Raw genomic sequence first — 15,348 nt, 5'->3', positions numbered from 1 at the left:
TTTAACGAGGTTACGTTAAAGGCTAAAGGTTATAGCACTACGCTAGACGCTATCTAAAAGAGCATAGAGTTTATTAGCGACTATATTACTAACGCTCGTAGTAATAGCGTGTCTAAGCTAAAGGAGCCTATTAAGCTTACCGAGCGTCTCTTTCTTAAGTACTACAAACTGCTAGACGTGTCCGGAGCCTATATAGCTATAATACTACTCTATCTAGAGCGCCGAGTAGTATAGCTAAAGATATAGTAGTATAGCGATAAGGCTAGTTAGTATATAGGCGCATTAAAGCGTATAAGGTCGCTCTAGCAATCCTATAAGGACAAACTCTAGCCTTATACGTAGAGCGACAATACGCTAGAGCCGCTGTCCGCATTCGACCGCTTTCGAGCTAAGGCTAGTGTTCTAAAGACATACGATAATTTCGATAGTTTCGTAAACGCTCCGCCTATAGCACTACTAACTAATATAACAGCTATTAAGTAGTAGATGCAGCCGTTTATAAGATAGGCCTATCTAGCTCTTTTATAGCTAGCTATTAACATCCTCTTAGCTTTCGTAATGTCCGCTAAGAGCGAGCGTACGTTTAGCAAAACACGAAGAACTGTCGATTAGTTACGCTCTTAGCTACTTAGCGACACTATCCGGTTAATTAAGCTCTCGAAGGATTAGCACCGCTATAGCTTTACTATACCTACTATAGGGGGGGTAGCGGCGATAATAGAGGCAGCGGAGACTATAGGGGGTACGGAGGATAATAATATTAACGATAGCAGCGACAGCCTCTTTGTGTAACTAGTCACTTACTTAATTACCTAACTAACTACTCGAGTAGTTAAATACTTAATAATTGACTAACTACCAGCCTTAGAAGTCAATTAAGTCAAAAGTCAAACTCTATGGTTGTTGCAGTGATCTTACCAAAGGTACCATATCGTCACCATTTGAGCCCTGGCGACGGGGTCGAGACCTCCTCGAGACTTTCCTTGTTGCTAAACCTCGATTGATACTTCTTTACATCTAGGCTTATATGAAGAAGTCGCATCACCTCTTGCCGTCCGAGGTCTACTCCTACCTACCATCCATCTTGACTTCCAGACCTATGCACAACAACACAACAACTCTCACATCACAACATCAACAAGATCAACATTACCAACATCATCAGCAACATCCAACATCAACAACGACATCCCACTCCCGCTCAACCTTATCTCATAATCTGATCAAGCATCATACAACAACTCGAACCCGAATCGTTCAACCGGGTTCTCATCATGGCAAACTCTGCTTTGGAAGATGCCACCGAAATACCGTGGTTCCGATACGTGAGCCTCTCTGCTCTCTTTTGCGCGGCATGTTCCCGACCTATACGGAGCTTATGTTCCGCCTCTACCACGAACTACATCAAACAAGAGTTGGCGAGTATGGGACTCTCATTACTCTTTACGGGGCTCTCAACTGTTTCAGTCTGGGCAATGAAGCAGGGTCTTGACTAGTTGTCGGAGGTGTCCTTCATGTGGCTTCAATTCGGGCTTCATCTMGCATTCTTTACCATCTCGTCGGCAGTGGCGATTTGGCTCGAGAAATYGTCGATCAAAGATTTGTTCTGGGACAGCGTTGCTATGTTTGGACGCTTTGGGGGGCCGTACTTTGCACAGTGTGTGCGTTTCCCGGCAGCCTTTCAGCACGTCGATGAAGATCCTAGCACCGATGCTACTGAGGGAGATCCATCGGACGACCACGACAACGATTCTATCAATGTCTCGCTGGGGGAGTTCCCTAGCATCGAAGCGTTTTCCAACCTAGAGGGATGCGATTGAATGTTGTCCGAATTTACCTTGGACGATGAATCACTCTCGTAACATCACAAGCGGCGAGACATCTTGCTTTGACAAAGGCTGCCATGATGGATTGGGAAGGTCTTGCAAGTCATAGGAGGGTGCTTAATCTGCGTGTCGAAGCGAAGAAGCTTCGCTGAGTCGGTCGACACTTTCGATCAAGGCGAAATTGGCGGGCGTCAAGTTTATGCGTTCATTACACAGGATTGGTTGTGAATCTAGTCTCACATGGAACAATGGTCGGGATGATTGCGTATTGGCTCACTAAATACAAAGATCAGCTCGTTTCACTATCTCAGCTGTCGAAATCAACGCTGTCTCTCGCTGAACAACACCTCGCAATCGCCGAGATCAACAGTAAAGTGATCTTTAGTCTTCTTCAAGATTCTAGATCCATCCTCATGCGGTGCCAGCTTCATATCAAACTTCTGCACAATCTTCGTAGTAAGGGTTCGCAACTCCATGAGCGCCAAATTCTTGCCAATGCATCCAAAAGGTCCCATTGAAAACGGCGCAAAAGCATCCTTATGCTTAACCTTTTCTCCCTGCGAATACCAGCGCTCAGGGATGAATGTATCAGGCTCCTCATAAATATCCGGATCTAAGAAACGAGAGAAGGTCAATCAATTAAGATCCACAGACAGGTGGCTTTGATATCATAGATGCAAAACATACCTCTACCCATAACATACATAGGCGTAATAAAAGTAGTATTCCCCGGAATCCAAATCTCACCGACTTGTAATCCCTCGGGGGGAGTGAGTCTGTTGACGCCCGAGGGGACTGGAGGGTGCATACGGAGAGATTCATTGATGCAGCCATTTAGACATTCGGCGCTTCGAATGTCTTTTTCTTGCCAGTTGTTGCCGTCGCCGCCGCCGCTGCTTTTTGTTAGGGGGTCTAGTTCTTCTCGGAGCTTTTGTACTATGGAGGGTTTTTGGGCTAGGTGGTAGAACATGTAGGTGAATGTTGCCTGTGGGGGGGAATGGTTAGCTTTTTAGTATGGAGGTTGAGGGGGAGATGAGGGTTTGGAATGGGCCTCTCTCCGGTGGACATGACTTGCCGCTGTGGTGTCGCTGTGGATTGTTTGTTAGTCGCCGCTGAACATGATATGGAGACATGGGGAGACTTACCTTCCAGCTACAATGATCAAACGGGCATCTGCCTGCAACATAGGGTCCTTCTCTGGGTTCGCAACATCCTTATAAGCTTGCAGTAACCAGCCCATAATATCGTTATCCCGCTTCTTCTCACTGGCGTGCTTGACTCTCCATGTCAATTCACTARCACAAAAGGCAACGAATTTGTTGTAGCCCGCGGCCAGACCAGGAATCTGGGTCAACATGCGGAAGAACCAGCTCGGAAGACGATATGCAAGCGGCTGCATCCCCTCGTCTAACATTTCCAATTCATGTGGCTTTTCACCCCTGTCCATCATTCCATAGTCACGACCAAAGGCCAGCAAACCCATGGCGTCGAAGGAGAAAAGGTTGAACCACTTGGTGAGGTTGACGGGTTCCTTTCCGTGCTCGCCAACTTTCGTGATGAACTTGTCGTTGAAGTTCTGGATTTCTACCTCGTAGTCTCGCAGAGCCTTCTCACTAAATGCAGGCGCCCATACACGACGACGTCGATCGTGGAGACCTCTGTCTCTGGTTGTGTGCATGGAGCTGAGAGGGTAGTCATTGTCGTACCATGACGCTTTGGTGACCCGGGATTTGCTTCCGTATGCCAGCTCCATGACTTCAGGATCTGTGATGGAAATGTCATGGCTTCCAATCCGCACAACTTTGCCATGCTTTTTGTGCTGCTCCTGTAGCCAGTAGTATCCGTCCGAGTTTCCGAGCTGAGTCGAGAGCCAGATGTTGGAGATTCTTGCTGGCCATGGTCCGGGGAAGTTGTTCAATGGATTGAGGAAGATTCGGTAGTAGAGACAGTTGCCAAGCGCACCGACGAGGAATGCAGTAGCTCCAATCGCCGTGACTCTTGCCGACTCTGACCAGCTCAAGGAGTAGACCTGGTTGAGGATTGCAGTCGCGGCAACGGATGCAGCTAGAAATGTGTTGAGGTATCGAAGGGCGTACAGATGGGTTTCATATCTGTGAAAGTATAGCCAGAAGATGGCAGAGCCAGCAACGAAGCCCCCAATGCTGCTCGATGCCACAGTCAATCCAGTGCTCGACATGTTGTTGGTCACTCCACTTCAATGCAAAAAGAACAAGCCCATCTCAAGCGAGCTGGACATGTTTATTTACCTCTTTAAAGACCTGAGGTGGCCCATCGGGTGGAGCCTGATGCCCCGCCCTTGTGGGTATCAAGTAATTGCCGATCGAGCACGGTAACTTTACACATGTTCGTTGAACCCCGCATGCTGTGCTCGTACCTGTAGGGGAGAATCCGGAGAATGTGGAAGCATCGGCTGCGATCCGATAGGTTATACCCTGTTCTCAAGTCTGGTCATCGAAGATGTGATGAGCTCGGTCAGATGGCGTATAACAAGGTCAGTCCCGGCTGTAGGACACATATATGAACGAGGGTATTTTTTGATCCGCAGGCTTTCGGGACTTTACTGGAGCTGCTTTTCGCTCTATCAGATGGATTCCTTCAGCGTATGAGGGTTGTCGCACTGTCTCGCAACCGTACTCCCCATACGTAGAGCAGACTCGCAGAACCGGACTCTTATTCCCGTCGGGCTGAAGTCTACAAGGTGGTTGGTACCGGCAAATGCGGCAAATATGAGCACAGAGCTTCAACGACTTCAACTGCTTGGCCAGTCCGTGATCGTGCTGTGACAACCAAGAAAATCATGAGCATGTCAACCGCAAGGACATCGCTGCTTCCCTGTGATTGAGCTCAGTCTGGCCAGAAAACATTTCATCGCAGTCCACGCATAGAGTTGAGATGCAGGAGATGCAAGTTCGCCTTGATGCCGTTTGCTACATACGAGCCTGTATCGTACAACGTGGGTCTTCATCGCGGTCACCACGCTTGATGAAATGCCAAGCTCACACCACCGCGTGTGTTCTCCCGGAGATTTCGATGGTCTCGCGTGGACGACTGAAGGATTGAGTTTGGAGTAATGTTGGTGCTTTTATTATTCTTCCCAACGAGTGCAGTCTGCCAAGTGCTGACATTCTGCATGTCGACAGGGGTATTTCTAGGTCGACAGGGGTCCGCATGGATCTCTTCCGCCGGCTTCCTGGATCATCACTTCCCATCTCATCCCCATCGTACTACCCAGCGGATCTTCCGGACCTTTCGTCCCAAGCTGTCATCGGGCAGTAGCTGGACGCCTGTATTGACTGCTCCCCCGGTCCTCACCAAAGCCTTGCAGTTTGTCGTACAACATCAAAGGTACACAGGTATGCACATGAGGTGGAATTCTTGGAAGATCGCCAGTCACGCAGTGTGTGAGCTATGGCGTWATGCATACTTCATCGTGATACCTACCTTACCGTCTACCATCATTATTCAAGTCGAGACCACATGCATGCTGCATTTTCATCTTTTCCTCTTCATCAGTCCTGTCTCATCCCCATAATTCCCGCCCAATCTCAAGAAACAGAATCATGGATAAAGTGCTCGAGAAAGTTCCCAACATGGCGCCCGACGGCCCGCTAGGAACAGAGAAGAAAGGTATCTATCCCTCAGACCAAGTCCCCACATACATGTACTTCCTCAGATCCTAACTATCACTGGCAAAGGCCCTCTTTCCGTCGTAGGAGATCCCCTCGGTCAGGTCCTGGGCTACGCCACGAAACCTCTCGGTCACGTCACCGGAGCTATTGGAAATCCCAACGGAGAGGCCATGCTGGAGGTTCAGAAGCAAGCAAAGCGAGATCATGCTTATAGCGGGGAAGACAACGGCAAGCCTGACTCGGAGCTTCCCGGCGGCGAGCGGATTGGAGGAAAGACTCAGTCGGGTGACAACCCTTTGGGACTTTGAGTAGTGATGGCTCTACCTGTTGCATTTTCAAGGCGTTGGAGATGTCGAAGGATGAGGATTGTGAAATGAGAGAGCAGGGCTACACAGAACTTGATGAATTTCACAATCGAGTGGGTTCGTACGTTGTTAACGATTCTCCCCCTCCTAACATCCGTTGAGAATGGTCTGGCATGCATTCTTCTCAGCGCTATCCATCGATAATCCATAGTAGAACTTGACCTGCACCCAAGCACGAATATAAGTGCAGCGGTAGGCAGTACGAGATGGAAGCCACTCAGCAGGATCCTGTCGACACCGTCAGCAAAAGCACGCATTTCTCTCTGCGAAGTATTGGAAAGCTGGTCTCTCTTACCTTGTCACCTTTGCCTTGGTTGACACTATCAGTGACAGCCAGCAGCTGAGGACGAGTGAGACTTTGAATAATTTGTCAGTATTCCTCCTCCCTCCAAAAAACAGTACACGGATATGATCCTTACTCGTTTGCGAATGCCTGTCTGCGAGCATTATCCCAATTCCTCGCTCCAGAAACCCAAGCCTCCTAACCAWACCAACGATGATCAGCAAAAGCACACGCGAACCTCAAACACACCCCAGCAAGCAACTCACCCTCAAAGGCACAACATGATCAATATCCACATCAGAAGCAGCAGTCCAAGTCACACCATCATAATCCGAGAACCACGTGCCAGAAGTAGCAGCACAAGCAGAGTCAGTGACGACATTAGAGCCATCACGCTTGAGGACTTGCTCGCGAGTATTGCATGCTCCGCTGATGGTGATCCAGTGGGGGAAGAGATCGCGGTTGTAAGCGGGGCTGTTATTCTCCGCTTCGGTCACGATGCTGGAAAGGTATCCTCGTGCTGTGGCGGCGGAGACTGGGGTTGGGAGGTTTCCTCGACGGAGAACTTCGTTGTTGGAGGCTGGGGCTGCCAGGGCACTGCTGGCGGCGGCCAGGAGGATCAGAGTCGATGTGAAGCCCATTATTGTTGATGAAGAGAGTGATGAAAGTGGATGGATGGATGGAAGATGATGCTTGTTTGATCCTCTTCTTTACTACCAGGGGATTCTCGGCTACTTATATAGCAATGGATGCAATGCAGCTAACGTACAAAGCAGTTTTCTTGAAACACGAGATAGTAACACCGCCGTGGCTGCTATCTCGCGGAGATAGCGAACGAAGTGCAACACGTGGTATTGGCATCGCACTATTTACCGCTGTGGGATCCTGAGCTCCTTCCAATTCCAGCCTACTTCTCACAGGTCGTCTTCGGACTTGAGGCATGGCGCATTCTGCCAAGGCATGCGGAGTGTAGATCTCCAAGAGCACGATTTCGAGACTACGGATTCTGATTCGCTGAATCGGCGAGATGCGATGACCCAACCAGGAACGAGCCTGCTGTCGTGTGTAACAGGGTTCAGCGATCAAGATGGATTGGTCGGCATAGAGGTCTAGAAATGGCTCTACTCCGAATGCTAAGGTGTACCCTTAAGGTGTACCCCTAGAAGCCCGTTCGGTAACTTTGATCACTCCTAGGGCTGACAACATGGGAAATGAGTCTGGCTTCTTGGAATTCTCCCCCGGTAGTCTACAGGCACTCATATTCGGAGGGCTGGCGTACTCGCTCACATTGTTGCTCCTCTACCGAACGACACAGCCAGGATCGACCTGAACGCACTGCCCTCGTTCGAATGTAACTGTAGAGTGCTCCTCCATTTGACCTGAAATTTGCTTCTAGTATTAATCACAACTTGAATTATGGTCGACCTTCTGGAACTCACACGAATTGATGATTCGCAAGCTTTGGCTGCTTCAAAGATCCGAATTATAACCCAGCTTTCGAACCCTGAAATCGTAGTAGCGGGCATCGCTTCCTCGCTGTCCTCGGGAAAGTGAAGTCAAGCAATCGCCGCTGAGCCTGGCAGAAAGCAGTCGCAAAGCAGACTACCAAGGTTCATGAATAGGAGATACCCATTCACATCGTCTAACCTGGAGAGCTCTCCGCCAAGCGAGTATCATTGGGTTGAAACATGGCTGACGAAGGATCTCCAGCGATGGGAGAATCATCCAGCTCCTGTGACAGCAATGGTATTGCCGGCAGAATCTCCAGAGATGTCCCAAGCGAAGCAGTATGGAGCAGGATGCCGATCAAGAGCAAGAGGCAGTCAATACCGAGTCCAACCCTCCAAGAAATAGGGGACGTAGGGGTAGTCAAAACACTGAAGCAATTCCGGACTGGTCAGCCGAGGAATTGCAGGCTTTGCAAGACCAACTTGAGCTACCCCACGCCGACATGGCGAAGAGGTTGCCTCTGCGTAGTGAATATAGCATACGTAGCAGCAAGCGGAGCAGTCTGAGGATAGAGGTCGAGAAAAGAAGCGAATCCCCAGCCAAAATCCTGAGCACGGGGCACTTGTGGACGATAAGAAGTCGACCAGCCAGGAGAGCAGCAGGACTCGCTGTTCAGAATTTATACTGATTGCTGATGTAGGTTGACGCGTCCATGGTAGGCACTGGCTGTTGGCTCGATACCACCAATTCAGGGTTCAGGAATAAATCCCACTCAAACGGCAAGTCCATTGCCCAGTCGAGATTCGGCGGTTCAGACAGAGTACTGCTCGGTCCAGCAGAWGGATGATCGGTAAAAGGCGGAGTTTCGGGTACAGCCATGAGCGCCTCGAGCTCCTTTTGCTTCCGTTTGCGCGCCATAGCCACCAAGGCTGTCGCTTGGTTATAAGCCTCTCGCACCATGTGTGTATCGTATGCTTGGGCGATGTTGTGCATCAGTGTCATTGCATCCTGGATATTGGCTAGGCTCCTCGGTGTGCCTACAGCAATTGATACGCAGAGGAACTGAAAGGGCGTGCAGAGGACATTCCACCAGGKAGTTCTGGTGGCCAGCATTCCTGACGCGGCCTCCAGAGCAGACTTGCCAATGCTAATCACCGTGTCAGACCGATCTTTGGCATCTGTCAAGCTCATGAGCCAAAGTCTTCGGTAGATGGCGAATCCTAGATCGGCTTTTAGCATAGAGATAAAGTGCGATTCGGTTTGCATGGTCTCGATTTTCGTCAAAGCCGCACCGAGTGCTGCTGGGGGGTCAGGTTCACGCTCTCGGTCAAYAAAGTCATTGGGAAGTAGATCCATCAGCTCCACAAATCTTGAACTCAGTCAGCATACTTTCTTCCAGTCGAAAGATCTGACACGATCTTACTGGTGTGCGAAGCTGCCTGCTTCTGGAGCGAACTTCTTCGTCGTCACAACATCGTAGTTGACTCTGGTTCTGCCTGTGAGCAATTTCATCAGTAAAGCCCGTACGTTTGACCAGTTATTACTACACGTACCGTATTCGAAAGACAAGAAGATGTTCATAGCCCGTGCGATCCAGAATAGACGTCGTCTTTGTTTCGCCAGCTTGTGATCCGCATTAGTAGGAGGATAGACTACAGCAATCGTCTGCATCTCCTTGTGCAGTCCGCTGGCCTCCACTTGATGCATAGCGATGCAAGACGACACCCACGAAGCATGAGGCCGGGATGTCAATCTCAGATACAAAGTCCGAAGGATCCATCCCGCTACATGATTTGGCAATGGAGACTTTGTAACACTTCTCTGTTCAAGCACTCTCCATGCATCTGCAACGAAAACTTCTTCGTTTGGATGAGGATTTGGCGAAAAGAAAGATCCCAAAGCCGCCACGCCGAGTGCTACTGAGTCGATATCTTTCACTCCGGTAGGGTTCGAAAAGCGGGCTGCGACGTGCTCCATGAACTCAATCTCATCGGGAAGCCCGAACTCTGGCTTGACAACTTTGAAATAAACGCCTGCTAGACGCTGCATATCTGCCCATGTCATACTGGTGGTGATGTTGAACGGAGGTTCCTTTGGCTCATTCCGAATGCCTAGATGCCACGCAAAAGAATGCAATCTGGGGATACTGTCAGACTCCAGGTCCATGCCAATGATACGAGGAAAGGCAATGGCAGAATTGGCCTTGACGAAGCGAGTCTTGACTGGATCAAGAATTCCACGGTGATGAAATCGCGCGCCGGGTGCTGTAAGAGGATGTGCCTGTAGTTGGATAATACTCGGGGCGGTTCTTCCAATGGGCTGTGGTGGAGGAGGTTCTGCTGCGACATCTGCAGGAATCATTGATGGACGTTTCGAACTGTGAGCATACTCGCATCGATATTCATATCGTAAGCAAGTAGCGCATGGAATMTTGCCATCACTATACAGAGTCAGCAAAGTCTTGAGGCCCATTAGAGCTGCGCGATCTGCAATGCGTGCGACGCGTAGCAGCAGAGTCCATGTTGAATGTACGTTGCTCAAAGTTTCCCATACCACCACCAACGTAGCCTCTACCCTCCTAAGTCTTTCAATCTCATGTAGCAGCATCTCTGTGCATCGATTTGAAGCTCTTCGCCCAAGACAATCAACAGCTTACCATTTGCGCTTGCGAGTTCTACAAGGCGTGCAAGCCGCACGCGACCGCTGTCTGCCCTGGTGCTGTTGTCCCTCATTGCTATCGTCTGGACTGAGCGATCGTTTTGCACCGTTGGCATGGCTACTTTCCGTAGACATTTGAAAAAGAAGATTGTGATGAGAGTTTGTAAGACGGGGAGCGGATAGTGCGGATGTGAGAGGAGTATTGCGTCTCAAATAGCCGTTCAGGAGACCGTAAGCTCAACCATTTCTTCCCTCGGGTGTCCTCTTTCTTGTCAAAACATGTTTCGACTGCAATATTACAACGAGAGGGCTCTATGATACCACCTTAAAAGACGTGTGAGTGGCTCTGTTTTCATTTCATTGCCTTCATTCGATTCGTAGCTACTTCTCATTCCAGTTCCATGTCTGAGCATTCATTCATGCCAGTTCTCTGCGCTTTGTCTTCGAGGTAGCATCTCAATTCCTTCCCTTGCAAGTCGTGTAGCTTAGTCTGCATGCTCATACGGCTATGATTCCTTCACGCCTGGAGCTCCCTCGGTCTCGCTGGGAGACTCTAAACATCGATACCATCGACGACCATACCCTTCTTCCAGGTGTGGCACATCTTACGGGCGACCTCATCGGCAGCATCGTCGGACACCAACGCGCCTACCATGTAGAGCGCTCCATCGATGCCAGACGTGACGCCGCCGGTGGTCAGCACACGGAGGCCTCCCAAACGCAGGTTGGCGCGCTTGATGACGCTCTCGCGGCGGTTGTTGCTGATCTTGAGGCTCATACTTCCCTTGCGTGCACCTGAGGCGCGACGACCGTTGTTGGGAGGCTCCTCCTCAAGTGGTGATGGCAGACCATTGGCCGAGCTCTTGCGGCGCTTGTGTTCCTTGAGCTCCTTACGGGTCAGGATGTGAGGGTTTTCGTCCTCATTCTCGCCCAGGTCAAAGCGGAGATTGTTGACCACGTATCTCTCTTGGACGACATCGACACGCTCAGTCATGTCACGCTGGTTGATCTTGGAGCAGAGGATCTCCATCTTGGTGATATAGTCTGGGTGGGTGGTGGCTGTGAGGCCGCCCAAGATACCGGCCTCGGCGAGGAGCATCGATCCGGTGCAGATGGACACCAGAGAGCGCTCGCGGGCGGGATTCTTGAGCTGCAAGGCGGCGAATGCCTTGATGATCTGCAGCGGCTGGCTCTTGGCCTTGATGACGGTGTCGTGAGAGCCGCCAGGGACGACGAGAACATCGATCTCGGAGAGGCGCTTCATGGCTTCGTCGTAGGTGAGGTGGGCACGGAAGGAAGCACCCTGGGCGGTGACCACATGCTCCTGTAGGCCCGCGAAGATGGTGCGGAATGCCTTGGTCTCTGGTGAAAGGGATTGGAGTCAATACACGCGACGGTATTGATGGAATGATGCAGCAACGCAGGCTTGGCTTGGGGTACGTGGTACAACTTACCAGGGTTCTGAGGATCGTGCTGGGCACTGCTGAAGACCTCCAATGGACCGATCACGTCCATGGAGTCCATTCCATCGTGCAGGGTGATGAGCACCTTGAGTGGCTCAACGTGCTCATCGAGTTCGTCCGTGATTGCACTCATCTTGACGGTTGATGTGTGATGTGATGGGATGGATTGATTGTTGGTGTAAAGTGGATGTGGAGGAAGAGGAGGAGAGCTGACGACAAAGAAGTAGGTACCTTAGCCTTTCTGGAAGTCTCGTGAGCAGTGGTCGGATCCAATGTCAAGGCTGTAAAGCTCCAGCTCCAAACAAGGGTCGTCATGAAACAAACCTGGGGAAGCAAACAGAAATCCACGAGCTCCCACTGGAGATTGCTTGTGTCTTTCGTTCCAGCCACGGATATCCATAGCATTGAGGGCAGCCCCACCCACCGTGATCTACGTGGACAAAGAACAACGTTCCTGCTACCCCGCAAGCTAAACCTTTAACAAACATCAGGTGAATGCTCACGTGCCTCTTGCGGACAATACCTGCTCGCGACCGACGTGTCTCCAGCGGGCGCCGYACTGAGCCAGAGCTTAGTTGGTGAGTCAGTGTTGCTCCTTCTGAGAGCAAAGCGATCTATTCAAAGAGAGCAGACGCGATCCAACCCTCGAATGGAAACTCTTGCACACACAACAGGTACAGCGTCTCTTTGCATCAGAGGTTTCCTCGATGACCAAAGGCCCACTTTGCTACGGTCATGCAAGGATGATTCGCTGCTAACGCATGGGCGTCGGAATGCTCGAGAGGGTGCTGTGGGTCTGAGAGACCTCCGATGCAAAGAGAAGTTGTAGCCTGTGGGGAGTTCAATGGGAAGATGGGCCCGTATATAGCGCCATTTCCAGCCAATGCCTGATCACATGGGTCTAGACTTTCTTCGCAGTCATCTTGAAGCCACACGCGCAGCATGGCCGACATTGGCCACTATCTGAAATCAAGTACTGGGTAGGCAGGCAGTATGTAAGAACCGCCTCACTTGACTGCTTATACGCGTCGTTGAACGTTTCTTTCATTGTATCTCGTCTGCTTGGGACGAAATAGACAAGGGGGTATTCTCCCCTTTCCGCGAGGTTCGGCGCCTCGTCTTAGTCTCATCTAGAACTGCAGCATTGCAGGTGCCCATTCATTTCCATTCGTAGCAGCGTACTGCTTCGAGAACTGACGCCTCCGATCCTGAGACGCCATTCCACCCATGCAACGCTCAAAGCAGACCATGTTTCCGCGGCATTGTATTTACAACACCCGCTTGCGCTCTCGCATCTATTGAGAGACTCCTCCGAAACAAGAGTTGATGGACTTGGTCAGCGCTCACTTCCACTTTTGCACAACCACGCCGCCGCGCTGGAATTCCGATATGTCGCCCAAGACCTGCGCCTTGTCGTCCAACTCCTTGGACGGAAACGTCGTCATCAGTGCCCATGGGCGACCGGCGGAAGGAGCCGCAAGGTTGACAAAATCGTAGACGTCTCCAATCGTGTGGGATGTGTTGAAGCGTGACACGAGACGTGTGCCGTCTCCCAGACGGATCTGAAGCTGAAGAGTTGGTTGGGACTCATCGATGGCCATTTGCGATGGCTGTGGTGTGGAGGTCGCAGCAGCAGGAGCAGGTCTCGCAGTCGAAGATGATGATGGTGGAGCCGGACCTGGTGTGGGGCTACCTAACCGCTGTCCTTGACCTGCAAAAGGCTTGTACTTGGGCTTCGGCGCGACGTAGTTCTCGTCACGGTGAGGCTCGAGGTTGAGATCGACCTCCTGGTCTGGCTGCACATCGAGGAGTGCTTTGGGCGCGCGACCTTGATTGATCTCAGCCATGATGTGCTCGTTGGCGGGATCGTCAAAGCGCAGGAGAGGGCCGTCATCAATGCTGACACCATCGGCCCAGAGGTGAAGTGTGCGATTCACACGGGGGTGGCGTGGACGAGCTGATGCTGCTGCCGATGCGGCGGCCGCGGTGGGGTCCTGCACAACCTGGCTTGGAGCGTCATCTCCGCCGAGAGTCTGCGCACGACCTGTGAAAGCGCTGGAGCGCGGCTCCTCGTTCTCCTCCTCCTCGTTGCCATGCGCGGCTGATGGTCGGTCCCGGTTGGTGCGCGCCTGATTCATGATGTTGCGGAAGTGGTCCGTTGGACCTGACTGATCGGGGTTCTTAACTGCCAATCCACTCTTCTCGCCGCCTGTGAACAGATCTTGGTTGGGATCCTTTTCCTCGTCGTCATCGTCTCCGGTCTGCAAGTCTGCGAGAGTCATTGCCTTGGGCTTGCCACCACGCGCGTTACTCTTGGACTGCGGGGCACTGCTGGAGCCAGCGACAGGACCAGACGCGGTAGCTGCTGTGGTAGATTCGGACTCTTTCTCATCGTCTTCGTCGGCAGCCTCATCTTGGGAAGCGTAGTAGAGGGTGACGGCTTGCTCGAGGTTCCAGTTGGCTGCGGCGAGAGCATCCTGGGCCTGAGTTGTATTGGATTAGCCAATTGTCATGTGCATGAATCTTCACATGTGCAAGCTCACCACTTTCGGGTTGCAGCCGGTGAGGCTCGAGAAGTTGGCGACCTTCTGCGATTGCTCGTCGTCCATGGTGGCAACTGCTTCCTTGAGTAGGATTGTCAGTGATGAGTTCCTTCTCAATGAAGTGAGGTGTTGTGCAGTGGTTGGGATGTATGGATGTTGGCCTCTGAGAGGTAACAACAGAAGGTGGATGGAATTGTAAGGTAGAGATTACTTTAATTGTGATGATGCCGGTTCCACAATAAATGCGGGCTTGATGCCGCTCTCGCACGGACCACATATTCACCTCCGCCTCCGCTGGAAGACCAACGCCTGGATTAACACGGCAACAGTTCACCCTGCTCGAAAAGCTCCACCTTCTTGGCTCAGCGCTCGAATAGTGCTCTCTCTACAACAACCACGATCTGCACATCGCTCAGCGCTTCCGAATTTGTGCCGTCTTGACCTTCTCGCGCATCATGGAGTCGTCGTACGCAACATTTCCTTCGGACAGCAACTCAAATGATTCCGACGAGCCAACATCCTCAGACTCGAGTCCGTTGATGCTCTATTCTCCGCCAACATTTTGGAGCATATTGAGAGGCGCCGGGATCAACCTCCTATTGCCGTTTGTCAACGGACTAATGTTGGGCTTCGGAGAGCTATTCGCACATGAGGCGGCATTCAGATTGGGCTGGGGAAAGACCAAGGTACGTTGGAGATAAGCAGAGGCCTTTGAAATACTTGGAGCACGTTGGAATAAAGCGCAAGTTGGAGAGGGCGTTGGCACATGGCATGCTCGATGCTTTGAAAGACAGCATGCAAACTATGTTGATCTTCAGCAATGCTCGAATGAACAGCGAGGCGGATCGCGTGTCTATCATCTCGAGACTGGGCAAGAAATGTAGAATTGGAGACACGACATGCTAACATCTACATTAGGTCTTCCCTGCACACCGGTCATCGCGCTCGATAGGTCCGGGTATTGAGATACGAGATGACCCAGTTGAGCGGAAACGAAGGKATGGAAGGGAACTTGACATGTACACCGCGCTCGAGTAAGGTCGAAACAAAACGAAGGACTCGGACATAATCATACGGCGTATTGAGATGGACATGGCGCTCACACACCATG

At 51.2% G+C, this 15,348-nt stretch overlaps 8 protein-coding genes; 3 read left to right on the top strand and 5 right to left on the bottom strand.

Annotated features, from left to right (window-relative positions):
- Window positions 1-1,514: 1,514 nt before the first annotated feature.
- On the top strand, window positions 1,515-1,820 carry RCC_07853 (uncharacterized protein; the record flags this gene model as incomplete). The annotated part of the gene is made up of 1 exon (XM_023773105.1): window positions 1,515-1,820. One exon carries the CDS (start codon window positions 1,515-1,517, stop codon window positions 1,818-1,820), a length of 306 nt encoding a protein of 101 aa, XP_023628873.1.
- Window positions 1,821-2,146: 326 nt separating this feature from the next.
- Window positions 2,147-4,023, bottom strand: RCC_07852 (related to cytochrome P450; the record flags this gene model as incomplete). XM_023773104.1 has 4 exons in its annotated part: window positions 2,147-2,439; window positions 2,514-2,811; window positions 2,893-2,914; window positions 2,972-4,023. 4 exons carry the CDS (start codon window positions 4,021-4,023, stop codon window positions 2,147-2,149), a joined length of 1,665 nt encoding a protein of 554 aa, XP_023628872.1.
- A 1,384-nt stretch (window positions 4,024-5,407) lies between these two features.
- On the top strand, window positions 5,408-5,784 carry RCC_07851 (uncharacterized protein; the record flags this gene model as incomplete). XM_023773103.1 has 2 exons in its annotated part: window positions 5,408-5,474; window positions 5,543-5,784. 2 exons carry the CDS (start codon window positions 5,408-5,410, stop codon window positions 5,782-5,784), a joined length of 309 nt encoding a protein of 102 aa, XP_023628871.1.
- Window positions 5,785-5,928: 144 nt separating this feature from the next.
- RCC_07850 (uncharacterized protein) lies at window positions 5,929-6,765 on the bottom strand (the record flags this gene model as incomplete). XM_023773102.1 has 4 exons in its annotated part: window positions 5,929-6,069; window positions 6,137-6,197; window positions 6,261-6,322; window positions 6,391-6,765. The coding sequence occupies 4 exons, from the start codon at window positions 6,763-6,765 to the stop codon at window positions 5,929-5,931; spliced, it is 639 nt and encodes a 212-aa protein (XP_023628870.1).
- A 1,480-nt stretch (window positions 6,766-8,245) lies between these two features.
- Window positions 8,246-10,366, bottom strand: RCC_07849 (uncharacterized protein; the record flags this gene model as incomplete). XM_023773101.1 has 4 exons in its annotated part: window positions 8,246-8,942; window positions 8,997-9,069; window positions 9,127-10,013; window positions 10,230-10,366. 4 exons carry the CDS (start codon window positions 10,364-10,366, stop codon window positions 8,246-8,248), a joined length of 1,794 nt encoding a protein of 597 aa, XP_023628869.1.
- A 418-nt stretch (window positions 10,367-10,784) lies between these two features.
- Window positions 10,785-11,827, bottom strand: RCC_07848 (uncharacterized protein; the record flags this gene model as incomplete). XM_023773100.1 has 2 exons in its annotated part: window positions 10,785-11,593; window positions 11,686-11,827. 2 exons carry the CDS (start codon window positions 11,825-11,827, stop codon window positions 10,785-10,787), a joined length of 951 nt encoding a protein of 316 aa, XP_023628868.1.
- A 1,210-nt stretch (window positions 11,828-13,037) lies between these two features.
- Window positions 13,038-14,303, bottom strand: RCC_07847 (related to UBX domain-containing protein 1; the record flags this gene model as incomplete). XM_023773099.1 has 2 exons in its annotated part: window positions 13,038-14,177; window positions 14,238-14,303. 2 exons carry the CDS (start codon window positions 14,301-14,303, stop codon window positions 13,038-13,040), a joined length of 1,206 nt encoding a protein of 401 aa, XP_023628867.1.
- Window positions 14,304-14,692: 389 nt separating this feature from the next.
- On the top strand, window positions 14,693-15,275 carry RCC_07846 (related to Mitochondrial import protein 1; the record flags this gene model as incomplete). XM_023773098.1 has 2 exons in its annotated part: window positions 14,693-14,923; window positions 15,156-15,275. The coding sequence occupies 2 exons, from the start codon at window positions 14,693-14,695 to the stop codon at window positions 15,273-15,275; spliced, it is 351 nt and encodes a 116-aa protein (XP_023628866.1).
- Between the last annotated feature and the right edge of the window lie 73 nt (window positions 15,276-15,348).

Source organism: Ramularia collo-cygni (assembly GCF_900074925.1).
Source record: "Ramularia collo-cygni strain URUG2 genome assembly, contig: RCC_scaffold12, whole genome shotgun sequence".
NCBI classification, from domain to species: domain Eukaryota; kingdom Fungi; phylum Ascomycota; class Dothideomycetes; order Mycosphaerellales; family Mycosphaerellaceae; genus Ramularia; species Ramularia collo-cygni.
Note: the sequence above shows the minus strand (reverse complement) of the source record. Positions and strands in the feature narration are given on the sequence as shown.